This window comes from Chlamydotis macqueenii, chromosome 1, assembly GCF_036417535.1.
Source record: "Chlamydotis macqueenii isolate bChlMac1 chromosome 1, bChlMac1.mat, whole genome shotgun sequence".
NCBI classification, from domain to species: domain Eukaryota; kingdom Metazoa; phylum Chordata; class Aves; order Otidiformes; family Otididae; genus Chlamydotis; species Chlamydotis macqueenii.
Genome location: NC_141556.1, coordinates 18,681,717 through 18,705,189, shown reverse-complemented (window position 1 = coordinate 18,705,189; position 23,473 = coordinate 18,681,717). Strand labels below are relative to the sequence as shown.

At 35.8% G+C, this 23,473-nt stretch overlaps 1 protein-coding gene across 4 annotated transcripts in view; it reads right to left on the bottom strand.

The window, feature by feature from the left end:
• TAFA5 (TAFA chemokine like family member 5) overlaps window positions 1-23,473 on the bottom strand; it is a 432,621-nt gene that overhangs the window by 181,628 nt on the left and 227,520 nt on the right. For all 4 annotated transcript variants that reach the window (XR_015257553.1, XM_086739967.1, XM_086739966.1 and 1 more), the window contains exon 2: window positions 14,973-15,122. Coding sequence is in view for 3 of the 4 variants with exons in the window: in XM_086739967.1 (XP_086596093.1) it covers window positions 14,973-15,122 (150 nt within the window). In the remaining variant the exon portion in view is untranslated. The remainder of the gene's footprint in view (window positions 1-14,972; window positions 15,123-23,473) is intronic.

The window sequence follows — 23,473 nt, the reverse complement described above, 5'->3', positions numbered from 1 at the left end:
CCCAGGAATGCTATTTTTCATTATTTTAATAAGTAAATTCAAAGAAAAAAAAAAACACCCTATGTTAACACTGCACAGTAAAAAGAAAAAAATCCAGAGTAGGGAAAAGAATCAAATCCAAATTGAAAAGTAGGCTGAACTACTATTTTTCTCTTCAACCAAAACTGAATAAGAAGATTTTATAATATTGTGCAACCTTTCTCAAATCTGACAGCAAATAAATTAAATTTAAAATATATTTTTTATGTTTTGTATTTTTTTCTAAAACATGAACTGAATTAGGAATATTATTTCAAGTTTTACTTAGAATTAGAACCGGAAGAGAATATTTTCAGCTACAATTTCATCTGAGCCAGAATCAAAAGGTTTCTGGCTTGACATCCCATGCAAAGGTAAGGATATAACAGAAGCTACATCCTAAATCTTTCATCTGACCTACAAACACGGTCTGAGAAAACCATGCATCCAGACTTCAATAGAATGATTTAGTATTACAGTGTAAGAAAGACTATATTTTTTTTTCAAATCAGGAGCTTCAAGGTGTAATTTTTTCCAGATAAAAGTGAAGTTGGAAATGCAGCTTTTTAAGGTTGTAAACAATAAGTTTGTATAATAAAATGAAATCATCGTTGTTCCTGCAGTATTGACTTTTTTATACTACATCTTAAAAAAAAAGTTACCTTGAGTCTCTTTATGTGCTTATTTTATGCAACCTCTTTTTACATGAACCAACAGACTACAAACTGCCATTTGCAGCATCTTGCACATGCAGTCCATTTCACCTGTATGCGAAAAGCTACTCCATGCAGCTCATTCCATACTATTACATCGCCTAAATTACTCCATGAAAGGTGTTTCTATATGAAAAGTTAGAAAAAGAGAGAATTTCATGAGTTAACTCAGGTGTTTTTCCAGAACAGACAAAACCACACACAACAAGGGAGAAAGAAATAACTGTCCGAATGAAATATGACTTCAGAAACACAAACTATTGTGAACTTGGAAGAGTAGGAAGTGTGGTAGGGATTTAGCACTACTGTGGCAGGGATACAGAAATGAAGGTCACATCCTTAGAGGAAACAAAGTTTCATTAATCCCACATTTGAAAAGGGTTGGTTTTTTTTTTTTTTTTGATAGTGGTTTCTGATTTTCATCCAAATTCATCCGAACATTAGATACAGTAGTGATCCAAGGTTTCACAGGTGTACATACATGTTAATGTTTTTCCTTTAAAACTCTCTATTCCAAATAAAAGCCTGTCATAGATTATTTCTTTACAGTGAAAAGTATACTATTTAAATTAATTGTCACAGAAGTTAATAAAACCATTAATAAAAAAGAACTTCAGAATTCTAATTATTTTATACATGAATGTGAACTTCTTATCCAAATTTCTTTCTTACGGGAAGCTTATCACTGCATTGATTCCATTATTTTTTTATTGTATCTATATATCCAAAGGACTACTGAACCAGTAAATTCAGATTCAAGGAAACAGGTTCATTAGCTTCAATAACATTCTTAATTTCACTAAAAGGTTAAAGTATGTGAACCTTAAATTATAAGAATCTCAAGATAGGAATCATGTCTCTCTGTCTGAGTAGGTTTTTTTATTAATTCTATAATAGGATCTAAACTTATGCTCATGTTCCAGATATAGCAATCAACATCTGCAAAAGAAGTAAAAACTACTTCAAGTACAGAAACCTTTCCACAATCTTTGTTTGCACACTGGACACAATGTCATTTCAGAATTTCCTACACAAAGAACTGGCACCACTTAATTCATAATAAATTAGTTTAGCCATTCTAATAGATGGATGGCCTCTTACACTGGTTTAAACCTGACTGGAGTCCTCTGGCTTGTCCCGGAAACTGCACTCATGGGTATAATTAACAGCTTAGGACAATTACAACTGATAGGTTACTTTGTACAGTACTGTCCAGTTTCTCTCTTAGAGATTTTTTTTTACTTGCAAAGTCATCCTCAACTAGGCAAGTAATTTTGTAGCAGAAGCATTAATTGTTGGGGAGAGTTTTGTGTTTTTGCCTTTCATCTCCTAATTTATTCACTCTAATACCACATAATAATAGTAATACAGAAGGATTTTATATTTATCATATATTTATACATACAACTATTTATATGTATGTATAAAATTAATGTAGAGGTAAATGTTAAAAACACCATACAATTGCCACAAAATAAAATCTCATGCCATGTAAAATACCTACAGACCTTAAGGCAGCATGATACCCAGCATTTACGTTTTGTTTCTAAATACATAAACCAAAGGGTTCTGTAATGTGAAAAGAGGTTCAAAACTAGTCGAACCTGTAAAAATAAACAAAAATGCACTAGATCAGTAGTTGATCCTGCCAACAAATACAGATGATGCAGTTTATATCACTGGTAAAAGAAGCCAGCAGCAACACAGCACTTTCTAGTGCACGATGGTGAAATCACAAAATAATTAAAGGCTGATTTGAATCAAAACTAACAAAGGTCAAGTACTTAAAATATTCCTACTGATTGAGACTTACACTTCTGAGGTCTGACAAATGCAAAACTGCAAAACCCAGTTCTTTTGCACAAAGAGTCTTAAGAACTGCTCTTCAGAAAATCTGGTCCTAGAAGTCTAGCAGTATTTTCCTAACAGTGAAGACCTACTCCTCTATTCTAAAACCAGATCTCCTTCTGCCCCAAAACTGTGAGGCTCATATGCTTTGGCAGTTTATTTGCCTGCTGCCCACCACTTCAACAGAGAGCTGCCAACATTCAAACTATTTAAGGTGATGCAAAGGAGTTGGGTTTCCCCTGCTGTTAAAGGTTACTTACCAAGCTGTCTGCATTTGAAAATCTGAACTTCAGATGAAGACTGTTCAAAAATACAGATTAAAAGAGACAAACAGACACCTGTAGGGGTTTTTGAGGTCCTCTGAGATGAAAGGCATGGAATAACCTTGCTATTATTATCTAAAACATGGTACATGCCAGATCCAGTTTCATAAAATCATACCGCATTAAAATTGGTTTCCAGCCACTTTGGGGGAAGTATTATTAGTCTTACCAAGAAAGCTTAAACTCCAGCTGGGCACAAATTGCTGATGCTGTTCTGTGTTTTATGTTATGTTTCTCCATTTTGATACACGGTCTAGACCACATCTTCCCTTTGTTGAGGTGAGGAATTTCTAGCTTTCAGACTGACTTCATTCTGCACTGCTCTGGCCCACTCTCTCCAGCCTCTTTGTCTTTTGCTCTTCCCTCTTGCAGCTCCTTCGAACCACTCTATATCAAGTACCTTTGTGTCAGTATCTCTCTTCTTGCCTTTGCTGTGCTCCATACTAACACTGTCTTCCCTCAAACTCCACCTTTTAATTTTGAGAATGCTCTTCAGCAATACTGCTCCACAGCTCTTGGACTGCTTCCTTTCTGTTGGTCCTGTGGTCCATAAGTCATGGAATCAGTGAACATTAGTGGGGAGTGCCGACAGAGGAATACCGCTGCCATAGCATAAAAGTACTGAACAAAGAGGACTATGCTGTGCAGTAAAGGCACTGTGCATGAAGACTGGAAAGTCAGTGTGTAAAATATAGGGAAATACTGAATAACTTTGGAGTAAAATATGGAGTATAGGGGAGAAGACTGGATGCTTGCTATTTAACACATAGCCCATCAAAGGTAGTGTCTAGTTCTGTTTAACTCTCAGAGATTAAAAAAAAAATCTTTATTGATTGCTGTGGGAGGAAGAGGTTCAGGGAAAGAAGTGAGAATTAATTGGCTGGAAGGTGAGTCTGACTCAGGGAGGTTGGTAACTGCTAGCTTAATTTATTTTTTTATGTAAGATGAATTTACCACGGGAGGTCACAGAATGAAGAATAAACAGAAGGTACTTTTTGTATGCTTTATAAAATATGGAAAGGACAAGAAAATTCTCATCACCTTCAGGCTTACCTGAGTTTTGTACTGCATCTCTTTATTTCATGTATTCGGTTCCCTTTTAGTCGTATGTGCCACTCTCTCTTCAAATGAGTCTGTTTCACAGTAAATCACCCTGTTTTGCACTAAGTTAAAATCATGTTTGCTTTCACAATACCACCTTTTTTTCTTGCTGACCACAGCCTAGCTCTGATATCCTCTCCTCTCCTTTAAGGAGAGGTAATTCTTCCCTTCATCTCTTTTCATTTCCTTCCTACCTAATCCTTGGGGTCCCACCTTGACTAGTTGTGTATCCTTTTCCTTCACATTCAATTGGGGCTTAACCTTGCCCTCTCAAAACAGATGAGCAAGGGTAGAGGTCCTCTCTGTAAACCCTCCTAGGAAGGATGCTAGAGGAAAGACTGAAACTCTCAAAGAAATGCTCTGAAACAAGTGGACGGAAATTTAACTTTCCCACTTCCACCTCATTTGAGAGTACAAAGCTGTTTAGAGAGCTTTCCTGCTTATCCTACTTCCCACAATCTGGACAATTAACAAAAGGAAGCATCTGCGTATCCTTATTTCCTTACATATCTGTACAAACATGGACTCCGTCTGTCATTGGACTGCAAGTGTTTTCACTCTAGGTCTGCATAAAACTTGCTTATGAGGCATCTTGCATGCCTATGGTGTTGTAGAAATGATAGAACAGTAAGACTTAGACAAAACTAGTTACGCAAATTAAAATACAGTCATACCTAAAGTTCATTTATGGTATGAAAATGCCAGCTTTAATGCCACAAATATTTCCTCCTCCAGTATGACCTCAACTTTTAACAGCAGGGGAAACCCAACTCCTTTGCATCACCTTAAATAGGCAGCTTTCTAAGGTTCTGTCTTCAAAGATGGTATTTTCCTCTGAATCAGCCCTGTGCAGAGTGTTCTGAAACAGGCATACAAAAATGTGTAGCATTAAATACTCTGCTCCAGGTGTTGGATGTAGTAGTGCTATTAATTTTGCAACTAATTTAGCAATCAATTTTAACATTTGCTAGGAGTCTTCTGACACATCATCCATCATCACAGATATTAAATCTAAGGTAAGTTAAAAATAAAGTGGTATACAGCTTTAAAATGCCATTTGTAACCGTATTACAGTCTTTCTTGATTCATTATTATGAAACATATTGTTTCTCTGTTTATAGTTCTCTGTGCTTAATGAGATTATTTGGGGGCGGGAGGGAAGTAATCCTTGACCGTGCTGCTTTCACACAGGGCTAGAAGTGTCATCTAGCTATCGTTTTTTCTCACCCATTGATGGTAGACGTGTTTACAAAGGCTCACATCTCTATATTCTCTTGCACTCACTGGAGACAAACATGTTGCCCACCTTCACACATGAATAGTTTTGAAAGTTTCTCTTTTCTCTCTCTTTTGCAGATAACTAGAACCTAGGATGACAAGCAGGGAGGATAATATAAACACATTACATTTTTTTCCTTAAACTGCCTCTAATCAGTGAAGACAGTGGCTTTTCCAGAAGGCAATCTGAGCATCTGATGGCCTGAAGTGTTTACACACGTTACATTCAAGCAGAAAACCTACTCTGCTAGTCATCCTATGTTCTCTTTACTCCCGTAAAAGAGAAAGAGAAGACTTCAGAAGGCAATTCCAATATTGACACTACGTGACCTCTGACTTGCTCACCTCGTATCACTGTCCGCAGAGGGAGCTTACAGTCATCAAACTCCTGAATTTAGGAATGTCACATTGACCTATTGCCTGAAGTTAGCTAATGAATCAGACTGCAATCAGACTGCTGTGGTTTTTGGTAGTGCTCTGCCACAAGAAATCAAGCACAGAATACTCTATCCAGTGATGCAGTACATACTTATGCTAATGCGTAATATGTTCTCTAGTATTTTGTCCAGTTCAATTTAAAATGTCTGTACTAATTAGGCTTCTAGCCACTCCCTCAGAAAATTGTTCCATAGCCTAATGTCACATAACCTCCAACTATTTTTCTGTGCTGAAACTACCATTGGAGCAGGGAGATGAAAGAGGATTATACTACATGGGTGACTGCTTAGGAGCATCAAGGAACTAAAGGAAACGAAGCTGTTAGCATTGATGAACTAATGCGTCCAATGAAACACCAGGAGGCTGAAGGTGTTTTCTTTCAGATGAAATGTGAAAGCAAGGCACTAAGCATTATAGGCAATTAAAGTTCTCTCAGCACTCTTTGCAACAGTACCAGTGTTAACCCCTGGTTCCTGGCCACCTTCCAAGCCACATAATTAAATTCTGCTTTCCTAAATACTTCCCTGCACTATCATTCAGAAAGACAGCCATCACTTAACCTGAAATGGTATATTGATGCCAGGTTTAACCTCAAAGTAGGATTATTATGAGTGAAAAGTAATTCCAGTTTGGTCACTTTGTTACAGTTACAAGGCTTAGAAAAGTATTTTATCTTCAATTATATTTTATTTACATTTATCCTAGATCTATTTCCCTTATATTTACGAAGTGTTTCCTCTTAATCTGTGGTGTATAATCCTTCAGAATCTTGTAGAAAATAATCTACCAATTTGCTACATGATTCTTTAAACCTAATTCCTCTACATCCCTGATTTGTTAATCCATAAACATTCTTAGATAATGGAAGGAGATCTATAGATCTACTTGCCATTAGGAAGCAGTTAATCTCTATCAAAAAAAACCCTACCACCAAAAAACATGTATTCAGCCCGTGAAGCCATAAACCCACACTGGGCCTGACTTTCACGCTGTGATCAGCACTTACTTTCTGCTACCTGACTGCTGAAGAATGAACTATTCTGTGGAAAACATTAGTATTATGCAAAAACTTGGTCTGCATCTTTACATCACATCCAGTCATAGAATCATACAATAACTGAAGTTGGAAGGGACCCGTAAGGATCACTGAGTCCAACTTCTTGCTCCTTGCAGGGCAACCTAAAACTAAACCATATAACTAGGAGTGTCATCCAGATCCTCCTTGAACTCAGACAGGCTTGATGCTGTGACCAATTCCCTGAGGAGTCTGTTCCAGTGACCAACGACTCTCCCAGTGAAGAACTTTCTCCTAATGTCCAATTTGAACTTCCCCTGATGCAGCTTCATTCCATTTCCTCGTGTCCTATCACTGGTCACCAGAAAGAAGAGATTAGCACCTGCCATCCACTGCCCACCTTGAGGAAGGTGTAGACTGTGACGAGGTCACCGCTTAGCCTTCTCCAAGTTGAACAAACCAAGTGACCTCAGCTGCTCCTCATAAGTCTTGCCCTTGAGGCCTTTTATCATCTTGGTCGCCCTCCTCTGGACACACTCTAATAGTTTGATGTCCTTCTTATACTGAGGTGCCCAAAAGTGCACACAGTACTCAAGGCAGGGCTGCAGGTGTTTGAGCTTGGGTACCAAACACTTCATAACATAGTGAAGCCATTAACTACTATTCTTAATACAAATATTCCTTTAGGGTAGTTTCTGATCTGCTTCTTACCTTCCCAAGCAGGTTTGGTTCTTTTTTTTTTTTTTCCATCGGTTGATTGCTTTTTTGTCATGTCTTTGGTTATTCTTGTTGTGGATTCTTACTCAGGAGGGGAAACCTTACTTATCTCCCTGTATTTCTTATAGAGATATCAGTGTTGCCATTCACGCTGCAGCTACTGATAGGTTTGTTTTATATGGCTCATTTTCTGTCTTGGATTGAACGGTGGCATTTCTTCCCCAGCAACACTTCAGTCTCTAACTGACACTTGACATTCATAATCAAAGAGTATAAATGTATCTTCTGTGAGCACGTTTATAAGATTTTATCAAGTTTGTGATATTACTTAGATAAGAACTATCACTCAACTTGATTTGGAATGTCACTTGTCCTTAACAGTTTGGAGCAGGAAACAAAGCAACTGGAGTGAAACTCAACTTCCTGTGCATTTCCAAATGAAATGGGACCCACAAGGTGGAAATGGTCATAAAATGCCAGTGTCATGCATAGGAAGGGGAAGCTCATGAGTCATGCAAAAAAAATTACTTACATTGTCAGTAATTGAGAAAATCTACAGTTCTCATGGTTTTCTAGAGGTAGCTGAATGAAAAGAAAGTATTGTACATGACTTGGTGCATCTGTAAGTGTAGATGCAATACTGACTGTATATATGGGAGTTGGGGTGATAAAATGGAGAGAGGAATTATTGAAATGTTGAAAATGAAGTTTTATCCATATGATGCTGGCAAATGCAGGGTTGCAATCCTTCGCAGACTGTCTAAGCAAAGGAATATAGTTAAGGGTACATTTAAAAAAAAAAATAAAATTCATAGAATCACAGAATGGTTTGGGTCGGAAGGGACCTTTAAAGGTCATCTAGTCCAACCCCCTTGCAAGTAGCAGGGAGATCTTCAACTAGACTAGGTTGCTCAGAGCCCTGTCCAACCTGGCCTTGAATATCTCCAGGGATGGGGCATTCAACACATCTCCGGGCAAACTATTCTCATGTTTCACCACCTTCATCGTAAAAAAAATATTTACAGATAGGAGTAAACAGAAATTATTACTATTTTAAGGTACGAGTACCCAATGTTTATTTCATAAATGAGCATATACAGTGCTTGGAACACTTTGGATACATCATAACAAAGAAACACTAAAAGATTGCCATGGCTCAAGAAGGCATACTGAAACATAAAATAAGCAATCATCAAATATTATTTATTTTGTTCCTTGAAAGATATTCTAATATTGCAGTGCCTTATTACATCCTACCAGTAACATATGGAGTGTTAAATACGACCACTGGTTAACAAGTTCTACGATTGTTTCAAAGCCCTGATTATAAACAAATGTGCTTTATTATTTGGAAATTAAACTCATGACCACAGTCAGAATACTCCCAGTCAAATTTTAAACCAACACATACACATTTCTTTCCTATTCCATTTGATTTCTTACTTAGTAGTAATATTAAAAGTACTTAGAAATTAGGCATTTAATTTCAGGTGTGCTGGACATCTCCTAGAAAGAAGGACTTCTACACACACTGGCCACTCATAGAGCTTGACTGTTTAATGTACCTGAATCTTCAAAAATGGAAAAAGGTTCTAGCCTTTTCTGTGATTCCACAACTGAAATGTTTGTATTGACAGTGGCTTTTGTTACCCAGGCTCTCTATGCAAACAGAGAAAGGAAAGACAGAAAATGGATATTATCTTTCAGACCCCAGGGAAGCAGTAGAATTTTGTTAGGATAATTTTTCCAAAATGTTCATTACAGGCAAAATATTCTCCAGTCTAATGTAATTGTCACTCTTTCCAACCTCTCAAGAACAGCAGGGCAAGCTAAATACATGTTCTAACCCGTTTAACTTCATAACTAGCTAGCAGAATAGCCAGTTGTTTTCCTACCACCATAATGTAATTAATACCATTTTCCCAGGGTCAAATAGAATCATAAAATCAAAGGATGGTTTGGATTGGAAGAGACCTTTAGAAAGCATCTAGTCCTAATGCCTCCACCCAGGGACATCTTTCACTAGATCAGGTGGCTCAAAGTGCTGTCCAGCTTGACCCTGAACACTTCCAGGGATGGGGCATCCACAACTTCACCACTCTTGGAACAACCTGTTCCACGACACCTGTGTCACCACCCTCATGGTAAAAAATTTCTTCCTTATGTCCAATCTAAATCTACTCTCTTTTTGTTTAAAAGCATTGTCCCTTGTTCTGTCACTACAGGCCCTGGTAAAAACTTTTTCTCTGTCTTTCCTATAAGCCTCCTTCACGTTCAAAAGGCTGCAGTAAGGTCTACCTGTAGCCCTCTCTTCTCCAGGCTGAACCACCCCAGCTCTCTCAGCTTTTCTTCACAGGAGAGGTGCTCCAGCCCCCTGGTCATTTGCATTGCCAAAGAGTCCTACTCTCCTCCTAGACTTAAATCTTCCATACTATACAGTACACCACTCTGATCCAACAAACTTTTTACATAGTATTATTCAGTCTCCTTTCAGTTTTATATCCATCTCACTTTGCCTTTTGGTTTTACTTTTTAAAAACTGATATATCTTAAATGTAACAAAGTTAAAGGTATAATTTTTACAGTGAGGAAACCTTTGCAAATATCTGCAATAAAATCAGGATAAAATAATATAAATAGCATATTAATAAACATGTGAAATATTCTAAATGTAAAAGCCAAAATTCCCATTTCTGAAAATCATTATATTCCTCTTTCCTCCCCTGCCCCCTAGTATGGATAATATCCTTTAGAATGATGAAGCTCTCCAGGTATTAGGCAGTTTTGATACAAGTGCATGACCTAGGATTCTATTAATGATCAGTTCTGACCCCTACACCTCCCCGTAGACTGCTAGAGATAATGAGAAGAGCAGAGAATTATTGATCAAACCTAATGTGGCCTCCTTGTGTTTCTGTGTTAAACAAAATCAATAAATGAGGACTGAAAAGCATGTTAATCTTGTGTATGAACACATTACACCAACTAAGAATTAACAGAAAGTAATACTGCTACAATGTTTGCAAATAAATTGAAATTTTATTAAAACTTTAAAAAGTAAAAAAAAAAACCCAAACTTTAATTGACAATATAAATTTTCTGAATACTTTGAATTCAATTACCTGAGCTCCAGCTATTCCAAATTTAGAAATTTTGGATATCAGGATCAGTGTCCTGGGATTTCTTATAGCACTTTGTGGACATAAAAGTAGTCAGAACTCAAATCCAGAGCATTAGAATCTTCTAATTACAGAATTCAGGTAAGCACATTGAAGATTGCCATTGTAATTTTCACAAGCAATTAAAACACTTCTCTCATACCACTTTTCCTCTTATCAACTGTTTCTTTCTGGAGAAAATTGCTGTTTATTTTTGAGCTATAAATATATATTGGACAGAATTACTGGAATCAATTTAACATTTACATGTTCATCCCACCCTTCTCAGGTTAATATACTTGTATTCTATGAAACGCTTCAGTATAACAAATTTTATTTTCAGATACGTACAATTCTTGTAAAATAATGAAAACCATGGGTTCATGTGTACACATACTGTTATCACAGACTTTTTTTGTCACTTGCTTTAAAAAAAAAGTTTAAATCAGCAAAGGTACTGGACAAAAATAGAGAATAACTGCTATCTTCCAATCTCTCACAGGGTCCAGCTTAAAAAACTTATGAAGCTTGACTGACACACATGAAAATTACTCTGGTGATAAACCAGATGCTATGTTGAAATCTAATGTCTTATCAAAGTAATATAGCTGAGGTCATTGCTATGGAATTTGATCTCAGAAAAGAGACTAGGGAATACTAGTTGTAAATAATAATAAAATAACTGAAAGTGCAGGCAAACTACTGTCATAGTATCACAAAACCTACATTCATGAATACAAATTACATCACAAGCAAACATACTAAGCATACATTATGACTCTGTGGGTCTTGGAATGAAGCAATCAACACTAAATCAAGCTCGAAATCAGGGTGAATATTGATGTCATTTTTTCAGATTACATTAGCAATCTGCCATACTTCAAGACTGTTTAAAAAAAAAAAAAAAGAGTAAATCAGCACTCTCCATCACAAGGAAACATTTCAAGAAAATCTCTGTTCTTCATGCTATGCTCAGATCAAGCCCTAAACATTGCACTTTCATTTTTAGGAATTCCAGTGTTATCTGTCTGCCATATACTTTCTTTCATTTCTCAGGAAAAGACCTTGGTTGATGTAGCAGTGGAAATCGGAGTGGATTTTGGTAATCAACTCAGGACTTACTCTAAGAGCTACAATGACAAGTGCAATCTCAGACAATGCTTGGGAGGTTTAAGAGCCCTTAAATGACTTACTCTTTTTGCTGCAATAATTGACACATGTATTTCAGAGCTCCAGGAAATATACAGCATAACTGAATGTATTGTAAGGCACTTCTCTCCATTAAACAATGAACAAATGGTAGCAGGGTACAACATGATGCATTTTATGGCTGTAAAAATTACCAGCTTTGGTACTGAATCTTCAAAACACTCTCTTGCTAGAAACTGTAACACAAATGTTAGCTAATGTTTTCTTGGTAGTAGGTTAGCAGGTCACACTTACTATGCCTGCTTCCTTCACAAATGACTTTGCATTAATTATTAAAGGTCTAAGGTCTAATTCTGCTACCTCTACTTCAAAAACAATCTCATTAAAATCAAGACCATATAAAGAACAAAACTAAAGGCATCAAACCTTTGGAAAGCAAACTGGCATGAAAAAAACCACACCGCTCAATGAGATATTTTTATTTTTGACAGCAGAAATAAAATCTCAAATAGCAATTATGTTCTTAACATTAACTATAATATAAATAAAGAAAATTTGCAAAAACACTCTCTAAGTCCTATTTAAGAAAGCTCAGGAAAGGATTTATTTGTTTGTTTGGAAAATGGAATTTATAAGAAAAAAAAACAAATGGAATGTCTGCTAGATGGAAGATTTCTGTAGGTGAAAACACCCTTCTTCACTGTTTAAAAAAAAAAAAAGTATGGTTGTTCCATTCCTAAATACATAGTATTTGACTTAATATCAGAAATAAAACGTGCTTCTAGCTTTTCTTAGACAAAATTTTACACAGTTTTCATGTCCAGAATAAAGCATTAATCAGCTGTGCTTGAAACGCTTTATTCTAGAAATGAATATTAAAAGTATGGAAAAATGCAGTGTGTATTCTTTAAACTATAAACTTGCTGAATTCACAGATGGATACTTGTTAGTCAATGGCCAGTTCATCTGTCAGCTTTATTTGCAAACAGAAGATTAGAGATAAGATAAAGTGCTCATTTATTCCTTCCTATATAATTGTGTTTATGGTGTGTAGAACTATTTTTTTTCAACTTCATTCACAAATAAAATCTACAGATCAAAGATTTGGCTTGTGCCTTCTTTTTAATTTGGGAACATGATATACAGTTCTAGGTATCCTTAACCTTTTCGAACTTTGATTACAAAACATCCCTAACAATGTCCAGGAAAGCAAAGTAGCCTGTCCTGCATGTCTTGCAGTTATCATTCTTAGCAAAGGGCTCAACATAACTATAAACATTTCACAAAATAATAAAGAACTACATTACTAGATTTTATTAGAACTATAGAAAAGCTTTCAAATGGAATGATAATACTTGGACACAAGCTAATGGGAAGCTCTATTTTTCAACTGATGAACTTCCCACTTATTTTTCAAATGTAGAGTATTACATAAAGAACCCTCTCTGATTACTCAACACCTAATCATAAATCCTGTCATCCAGTTCTCTCTTTTCTTGAAATGATGATCAAGCACATCAAAAGCAAAAGTAGAATCTGAAATAGCCCTTCTTCATTAGTTCCAAAAAAAATAAATAAATAAATGTGGGGTTTTTTTTTCCTAATATTAAACGACCTTAAACCTTCCATACTTGGAAACTAAGCTAATATAGCAATTGGAGGATGAGATGTAGTCATGTCTTCTTACTGACACATACATTCTAGCTGTCTAAAGTCTCATCACCACAAGTGTCTCAAGACAAGGCAGAGAAACAGTGAGTACCAGAGTGTGCTACATCTGATTTATCTTAGGCACTTAGGATGAGATAAATTACTCTGAGAAGGTGCCTTTTGCTCTCCACTGGGTATAAAGAAAAACTGCAGTTACTGTGTTAGACAACTAACTTTGGATACTGAAATTACAGTAAATGAATCTCACCTTAGGCCATAACTGACTGAGCGAAAACTGGGTTTAGTTCCCATCAGATGATGTAAAATTCCTATTTTCCCTTAAAATATTGTTGTTTTAAAATGGGAAACATGTTGAATTTTTTAATTGCTAACGAGTATTTTTGCTAAAGTTACAGCTATTAATGACACAATAAAATAATTCCTTTCCTAAGCAATTAATTCTTAAGATCTTACAATGAAACAGGAAAGAGGAGAATTACTGGCTATAGTATCACACTACAAAAGAGACAGCTAAGAAACTGTCTTACAGAGCACCAAAAACAGTGAAAGGAAAATGCAAAAATAGAACGTGCATGGTGTTCTATATTTAGCTTTATGGGTAGGCTCTGAAATCTCGTTTGAGCTGCCTTCTTTAATAATCACTGGTAAGACTAAATTCTGAGGCAACAGTAGGGTGTTCTCAGCAACATTTTTATTTGAGGACTCAAACTAGTCAGTATTCAAAGGCAATCTGTGAATTTATTTTAGTGCTATACACAAGCACCTTTTTACTTTTGCTAGCTGAGCCTAGATCAAAACATACTGTTTTGCATCAACTATTTTCAATATGTCTCCAATTTTATTTTTAACGTGAATGCTTGCTGATAGCCTTGCACTGGCAGACCTGTCTTGAAGACTGTCCCACTGTTAACGTCTTATTTAGCTGTAACATAGAAATCCGCCTCCAAAAATGATTTCAAAGTGAAATATTTTCGTACATCCCTGTATGTCAGCAGTTTTCCAGCTGCATGCTATCACTGCATGTGCAGTGAATCATACAGAATCATTATTTTAAGGAGAGAAGGAACGCTGGACATGTGAGGTATATTCAGATATTATATTCAAGCTGTAGTATCAGTGTTTTCTTCAGCAACACTAACTACCATACAGCAGCAGTCACGTTAGCTTCCCAGTGGCATAAAAACTTTGAGGCTCCTTTGCAGTGTTTTTTAATGTTATAAGGAACAAAAAGTAGGGGGAAACAAAATAATGCCACTTCACTTCTGATCCTATCATCACGTGCAAAATATAACAGCACCATACCCTTAACATTCAACTGCATATCAAGCTAAAACAAAAGTGAAAATTGCAAATAAAAATTGTAACCGTAATAGCTGTACTATTAGTCAGTACAACCCCTTTGAGGAATTTCAATGGTATTGCCATTGCTAGTTGGGATACATGAAAAGTTCTTCTATAGAGCTTTTATTTTTTTATGAGACACTATCAGTTTACACCACTACTGTATTGGCAGAAACTGATTGAATAGATCTTTGCTTCTTACCATCAACACAGGCTGGCCTTGCTCTTGTTGTACCGGCAATCTGTCCTTTTTTACATGCACAGCGAGCTGTTTGTCGGGCTATAGTCCTTCGGGGCTGACTGCTATCTCTGTCCAAAGTAACAATCTCACATGTACCTGCAGCCAGTTGACCTGGAAAAAGAACCAGCAACAGGTACCAGAGTCACTGAATGCACTACAGGCAATCTATTACAGACGAATAGAGTCATGGCCCTATGTCACAGCAGACACTCCACAACAAATGGGCAGCCAGCTGATGGGTATAATAAAACAAAGATGACATACAATTTTTCTTTGTGGTGGACATATGAAAACCCTACAAACTGGTTCTGTCAGAAAACGATTATTGTTCCATAAAAGCCAGAGAGCTGAGGTCACACAGGTTACTTTTACTTATGTTGGCTAAGTAAAGGAACAATCTGCTTTTACAGCAATGAAATTTAAAAGGTATGCTCTTTACGTACTTTCAGAAAACAAAAACTTCCCCACATGTCCATGAATATAATTCTGTATTTTTTTTTTTGAAAGAAAAAGTCTTTCAAATAATTCCAATGTTTTACCAGATTATCAGTCCTTTGTCTCTTCTTTCATTGGAACTGAACAGTAGTGCATTGTCTACCTGACTCATATTTGAAGTATCTGGTCTTTTTTCTTTTACTAAATTTATTATGCAACCATCCTGAAAACAACAGTAAAATGACCCTGCTGCATTAGCTCAATAACATTTTTTGCTTTTTATTGACTTCAATATGTGTAGCTTTTCCTGAATACTAAGGAAATCCAAACCACCTGATTCAGAATTTGGACCATGCTATGAGAGCAAAACAAAAATTTGCAAAAAATTATTTTATGTAGATAATAACTTGAAGTAAGTGCTATACATTTAAAATTATGCACTTCCTCTGATCCAACCAATAGCAGGCTACTAGTATACCAAAATACTACCTTTTACAAGCAAGAAAGACACATTATTGAATTTCAATACATAGTAAGACTAAAAAAGTCCCAGCTATCACTTTGTATTACATATAATTTCTAGATTTTACTGTACAGTAGTAAATATCATTTCTGTTGGACTTTGTCTTTGTAGGCACTTGATTATAACCCTTCAAATGAATATGTGCAAAAACATATCTGCAAATCACAAGCTTACTATATTTTGTTTTTATAAAAAATAACATTGGAACAAATGCAAAATTGAATTTATACAAAAGTTAGGTAGTTTAAGTAATATTAACAGAAAATTATTTTTATGCTGTTGAAATACTGAAAAAGAATAATGAAACAAAAAGAAGACATTTTAAATCTATATTAACATCTTTTTTTTTTTCACCCCACAAAAAAAAACCCCTGAAACATATATGAATGACATTTAAGTCTAAAAGTGTAATGATACTTCCATATACTGCATTTTTTTCCATTTAGAATACAAGTTTACCCAGTATATTCTTCTCAGAACCAGCTTACAATGCTTCCTATTGTATGGATACTGTTTTGAAACTGTCAGGATATCAAAATATTGTAGGCTGTCAACAGCATTGTGACTGGTTCACTGCTAAGCCACCTAAACTGTATGTTGCTGTGACTCCCACACTGCAGTGAACTACAACTTGGTAAAACCAAGGATTTCAAAGATAAATATGAAACAAGGTACTCTACAAATTCATGTAAATATATAATATCTATATAAGTAATATACACTAGGTATTTATAAATACAGATATGATATTCATGATAGTGAACACTATCACCACAGCCCTTAATAGCTGCTGGCAACTAGATTATGAGCCTTCTCAGTCCTGAGTTTCTACTCTTTTCCACTCATTCTATTAATAAAAGTATCTTAGGATAAACATACTGACTAGAGGATTTTTACTCTATTACATGCTACGTTTTTTTTCTGTTGTTGTTTTGTTTTGTTTTTTTTTTCTTTCCTCGAAATCCTGGGTTAGAAAGCAAAGGTATAGCAAGAAGGATAGCACATGGTTTTCCAGATAGGAACAAGGGAAATCCAGCTACACTGGAACATCTTGAACTGAAAAAAAAAAAAAAAAAAAAAAAAAAGCGCACTGTTTTTCCCCACCGCTAATATATTTCATTCTGAGTTGCAGAAGATATATTGCTCCCAAGGAACACAGCTATCTTAGTAGATAATGCAAAACAGACAAAATCAGAGGTGTATTTAGATCTTGATCCCTTAGGCGTTTGAACATCATGATTACGGTCCTGCACTGAGAATAGAAATTGAATGGAAATCAAAGAAAAAATGGAAGCATGCGTATGATATGTGTAAGCCTTCCTGAGAGTACAGGCTGCCCTGTTCTCCACTATCTGTAAGTCGTCTTCTTACTTTCATTAAAAGATACGGTAAATGATATAATCTAGATGGATCATTATCGAAAACCCCATTTCAGAGGAAAGAAACCAGTTTTACAGCACAGTGAGGGTGAATAAGGACTATACTCAGAGAAAAAGAACAATGAAGTTTTATGTCAAGATAATCTGCGAAAGCAAAAAGCTTTCCAGGGTATGCAAGCACTGACTACCAATAAGAATGTCTACAGATGATCTTTTCTGCTTTCAGATCTGTCCAGTTTTAATTTTGCATAGGTTTTAGGCCATTCAGGTTATTTGTTTTTATGATCGCTTTCAGCTGTTTATTTTGTTTAGAGATTATAATTTCTTCCAGGCATAGTGACCTCATTTTTTGATGAATTAAAAAACTGGGATACCTAAATGAGAGCAATTGCTATACAAAGATAATGTTATGCTGCCTTTCAAGGAATTTTGTGCAGCTATTAAAAAATAAGGGAAAATTGGAAAGATTTTTAAAAAGATTTCATAGATTATTTTTTAAGATCATTTCTCTGTTGCCATTCTTGTTTCTACAGTAGAAGAAAACTAAAAGTTATTGCAGAGCTGCAGCAGCTCTTCCCACATATATGACATAAAAACTTCCTGCTCGTTGTGTCACAGGGAGCAAAGATCGCAAGTATATTGAGCACTGCAACACAGTTTACATCCCTTGTTACTTGGCTTTAGAAGGTTGTAAAGCATGAAAAGTATTAGCTAAGCTTATGGAGGCCCATCTCCAGAGAGAGAGACATCCTGTTGTAAAGCATGTCCTCTCTGTCTCTCATTAAGCAGAGGGTAAGTCTACAGCAGTACTTTACTTGCATGACATGTATGCTATTTTTGCTTTTTAACTATTTAATCTGGAAATGTAAGGTACAAAATGATGGAACAAATGGAATATACTTCTTGCAAGTACCGAGTTTCAAGAATTAGGATACCTTTCATTTTCAGGAAAGTTGATACATTGACTTCTTTCAAAGATATTAATGAAAAAAAGCCCATTTCATCTCTGAGCCCCTGAACACTCTCCACTTCACTCCTAAGCACAGAGAAGAAATCTCAAGGCAGCAATGAGTGGAGTTTCACTGGAGCTTTTCCAGTTGAGAAATTAAGAGCCACAGTCTATGGAACAGACATAAAGATACCATATGTTCAGGAGATTGCATTTAGGTACTTGCCGTACACAAAGCAATTCACCACTTTTCAACTTGAATGAAATAATCTTGGGGAAAAAAAAAAAAAGGCAAACATCCTAGAAGAACTCTGATTGATTCTAGTCTTGTCTGAAAGTCTTTCTTCCAATGAAAAAAAAAGTATTTTTTTATTATTTTATGGACTAAGCATAAAGATTACTTCAGAGTTATCATCATTCAGTTTTCCAAGTAAATGAGTGGGTATTTCTTTGTTGTTGATATTGTTTCAATATTTCTAATATAATAATATTTTATAAATATTTATTTTATAAGTTTATTTTAGCAATTAAGACCTCACTGAAAGTAATTTGATTTTGCGTTGCCACCATCTGGTTACTAAACAGAGAAAAGGTTCAGATTCCTCAATGCTCTTCTCTAATGTTGTAACGCATTCTTAAGATGCCAATTGATATGTCCCCTCTCTTTCACACCACATGCACACATGCTTCTACATGGAATTCTTTCAGGAAAAGGGAAAACTACAGGATTCTGAATTCAAAGTGTAAGCCAAACTAAATCAAAAGCAAAACCAAGAAACCCGACAATTATTAAAATTCCAAATACAACAGGATTAAGCTTTTGGCTTCTAGCTTGCACTCATGGACTTGTTTACAGTAATTGCTGTACTCAGCACCTATTTTGTTATTTTCTGAATGAAGTCCCACCGTGATCAGTTCTGAAACTGCTCTTTCTGAGATTTTCATGGAAGTCTGCAGGAACCAGTAAGTTTAGGTACATATACTTAGCAAATGGCACAGGAAATACCTCAATGTAAACCTACTATATTTGTAAAAGTTCTTTAGTACTATGGAAAAGTTTATAAGTAAATGGCATTTTTTATGTGTATTACTAAGAGCCCACTGTCAACTATATGTCATTGCTGAAAGAACAACGCTTTTGAAAGATCTGTATTGTCTGTCCTATGTAAAACTCCCAAATAGTAAATATTTTTGTATTACATGGAGAGTACTGGGATAATATTTTAATTAAATAATAAATTTAATTTTAAATTAAAATATTTAATTTTAATCTTGGAGGACAAGATTTCTGTTCTGGATAGAAAATAAAATCTGCCTAATCCACAGTGATTACAGCAAGCAAGTTATAGATACTATGAGTTTGTTATTTATGCATGCTGAAATTCTGAAGACATTATCTCTAATTTAAATAAAGAAAATCATATTATGAACTCATGGTATCTGTGACTACAATGAAGATAAAACTTCATAGAAATATATGGGTCTTTCCAGGGTTTTAGATTTCAGGCTCATCCAGAAAATCCATTTCTGAATTGTACATGCAGGCTTATATTATAGTTCCAGTGAACAATTTTTCCATGCATCACCAATTTGATGCCTAGCAACACAAGCTCTTTTAGTTCAAAATGCATCAAGTTAGATGTTATTAAAAATCTTGGCTAGATTCAGATACTCTTTTGTCAGTGAATACAATGCAGGAGTTGTTTCAAAATCAGATCATAGGAAGACATTCAGTAGTTTTCTATTACAATATTGAAGTCTTTCTGACAACAGAGCCATGCCAGTTCCTGAGCAGGGCTGAATATCAACAATTACTACTGAAATAAGAAGGAACTTAAGTACTTAGTATTGCTTATGATTTGTAGCTTGACATTAACTTGAATAACAAATATTTAAACATATTTCAATTTAAAAAACAAAAAAAACCTCATACTATTTAAGTGGAAATTATTTTTTTTATGTTATATATCCTTCCTCAAAGAAAATGTCCTGAAAGAAGGTCTCTTACGATGAACATCATCCAATTTCACACAGCACTATCACCTTTTCTTTTTCAATTTTAGTTCAGAACAAGAGAGATTATGGCAAGGAATTGGTTTGCCTCCAAGAACTACACTCACTTCTAAGCTACAATAGCAAAACTTGTGGAAATCCGACTACTATAAAATAAAAAAGAGCAACCACAATAAAGCTTCTAGAAAAACGTATTTAATCCAAAAACACAGATTAGAATTGGCTGAGGTTCTGTAACTCAGTATGGGAAAAAATTGTTCAAATGAATCAGCACAATTGCAGAATAACCATCAAATAAGAACATTGTTTCCATCTTAATTTATGCAATACATTTCAATTTTTCAGTTGAATATATTCTTGGAAATACACTGTTTCCCTTTTCTTTTGCTAAAGTCACTGACATTGAAGGCATTTGTTTCCAAGATGCTTCACGTATCACTTAGGACCCTGTACCTTTCTACTGAAACGTTGTGGCTGTTTAAGTAACAGACTATACAAAGCAATTCTTCATGCTAGTACAGTTAGACAACCTGTTTAAAATAGTCTTCACCAGTCTTGAGACTATGATTACGCTGTTAGGAGAACACAGGACCAATATAATTGTCTGAAACAAAAAGTAACTAACTTGGATAATCCCAGTTTACTGGTGGAACCCATAAGTACCCAGTAAACTAAAACGCAGCAGACGAAATTTTTCAAAACTTTCCATAGATTTACTTCATTACAGATTCAGAGCTATGTTTGGTTGGAATATACCTTACCACGTGATGTCTGCAGCTTCCCAATCTTATAAGGAATGATTCTGGATTTCAGCAGTATAAAATAAGATAATTTGTCTCAAAAGGTATATTTTTAGCACTCATTTTATGAAGGAAAACCCACTGTAGAACCCAGTTAACTAAAACTTATGAGTTACAAGAGAAAAATATGATGAATGTCTTCTCCTTTTAAGAGTCAGTTTAAGTATTTTCAGAGTTTCACTGCAACAAATCAGTACATTATGTCCCTTTAGTAATTACTAATCTTATTGCAATTTTCAGACTACCACTTAGCCATCTCAAGCACATAAACAGAACAGACATTAGGAGGATAGGAAAATAGCTTTCAGCCCTTCCATTCTGAAATAAGCAGTAAATTTTAATTAAGATAGATCCTAGTCTTCTAAATAGTTGCACAGGAAAGAAAATAGAGTCTGTGGAGATTCAAGATACATTCAGGACCCATTTTGAGATTTCTTTTCTCCCAGATAAGACTAATGCCCTAAATTATTGCACCTGATACTGCTACTGTACATACTTGCTTAGTGTTTTGTTGTATAATTATGAAAAATGTCCCCTATATCTTACTATTGAAAACATAACAGAAAGAAAAATAAAAGCAAAACCAAAGTTTAATAAAAACAAACTTCAAGATTTAAGTTTCTGATGGCAATTCCCAAACATAATCGGTACAAAGGGTAATTCCAGATCAGAAAAGGCTTGAAAAATCAAGCCAAGTTTGTACAAATAAAGCTGAAAACAAGGTATTTATATATATGAACCTACTTCTAAATAAATTTTCCTACGTGGTAAACTACTTCAACAAGAAATTAATACTGATCCTATGGTTTTAGGACATGGCAATGTCATTTCTCAAATTCCAATACAGTCTCAGGTCAAAACCAACACGTTTGGTCAGCTGCATTTTACAAAAAAAAAAAAAAAAAAAAAAAAAGAAAAAGAAAACCACAGCTGAAGTGCAGTACTGAGAGAGCTACAATAGGCATCACTGTCCCTGCTTGGCACACCCTGCCCAGGGCCCAGGACCCCCATTCCACCCCAGAGGGCCACCAGCCCCCATTCCAGTGACCCCACAGCAGGGCCGGTCTCCAGCTCCCCACAGCCCTCCCTGGCCATGTGCCCCGCTGAGCTGGGCCCACCCATGGGCCCACGGCCTGGCTTGGCCCCGGCCTGTCCCTGGGGAGGTGGCTGACGGCTGGGACTGGGGCTGTCTCTGTGCCTCCCTGGCTGCCAGGCCCTGACCTGCTGGGTCTCCTGGGGAGGATCTCGCTGATTCCAGCACGGAGACTGGAAACCCATCAAACGGCAGCACCAGGAGAGCCAGTGACCATGGCACTTCTCATTTCAGTGACAGAGATCACAGCTTCTGTCTTTGAGAAATGTCTCTAATGCATATTCACACAAAAATCAAGCAAATGAATCCCAGTAATGTCGATTTCATGAATATTATAGAAATACCCCCCAGTCTAGTAATTTCTGGGGTTTTGTATCAAGTTTCCATGTCTCTTTGTGGCCCAAAAGCAAACCTTACAAATAAGGAAATCATATAACTGATGCTACCAAAAATAAGTAGAAATGACAAGGTGTTTGAGTCTCTTCTTTTTAAGTTCTGCCTCTGTAAATCAGTGGGAGCAGATAATCTCAGCTACACAGAGCTCCTCTAAGCAGCACCTGCAGCTCCGAGGGCCTCCTGTTCACTCCTCTTCATGCAGGTTTAGTTAATTGCTTCTGGAGGCCTCTATTGGTTACAAAAAGGAAATAACTGCATGAATTCAGGACTAAACAAAGCTATGCTTATTTGCATAACATGAGAAGAGGCTGTCACTCTGTTACTTTCCTAAAAATATTTAAAATTGTTAAAAAAAAAAAAAAAGAAAAAGAAAAAAAGAAAAATACCCTTCCAAGTCTTTACCAGCCTCTACATGTAAAATAAACTTAGTCTGTTTATAAAAAAAAAAAACAAACAAAACACAGAATAGCCATAGGGGGAAAAATGTTATTGGAGGGATGCTGATATTTCTCTTGAGAAAGACAGGAATAAAAAGCACAGGTTTGTCTAAAAAGCTACTGACATTTGTTGGAGCCAGAAGCTGTATGTCAGGAAGGAACAAGTCTGTTGTGTTAGCAAAATATTTCACTGCAGGGAGCATGAAATCCGTTTGAAGGAACATGCAGATAAAGCCATATATCAGAAGTAGATATATGTAGCAGCACAGGTGAACAGTGTTTTAACTTCTCAGGTTTCCCTTTTTACAAACACAGTATTTGTTATCCTAGAATTACTTGACTGTTATTCTAGAATGACCTGAAAACTATTTGCATATGTAAAATAAGACTTAAAAAAGTCATCATACAAGTGCCCTTCCTACCGGTATCAAGTTCTG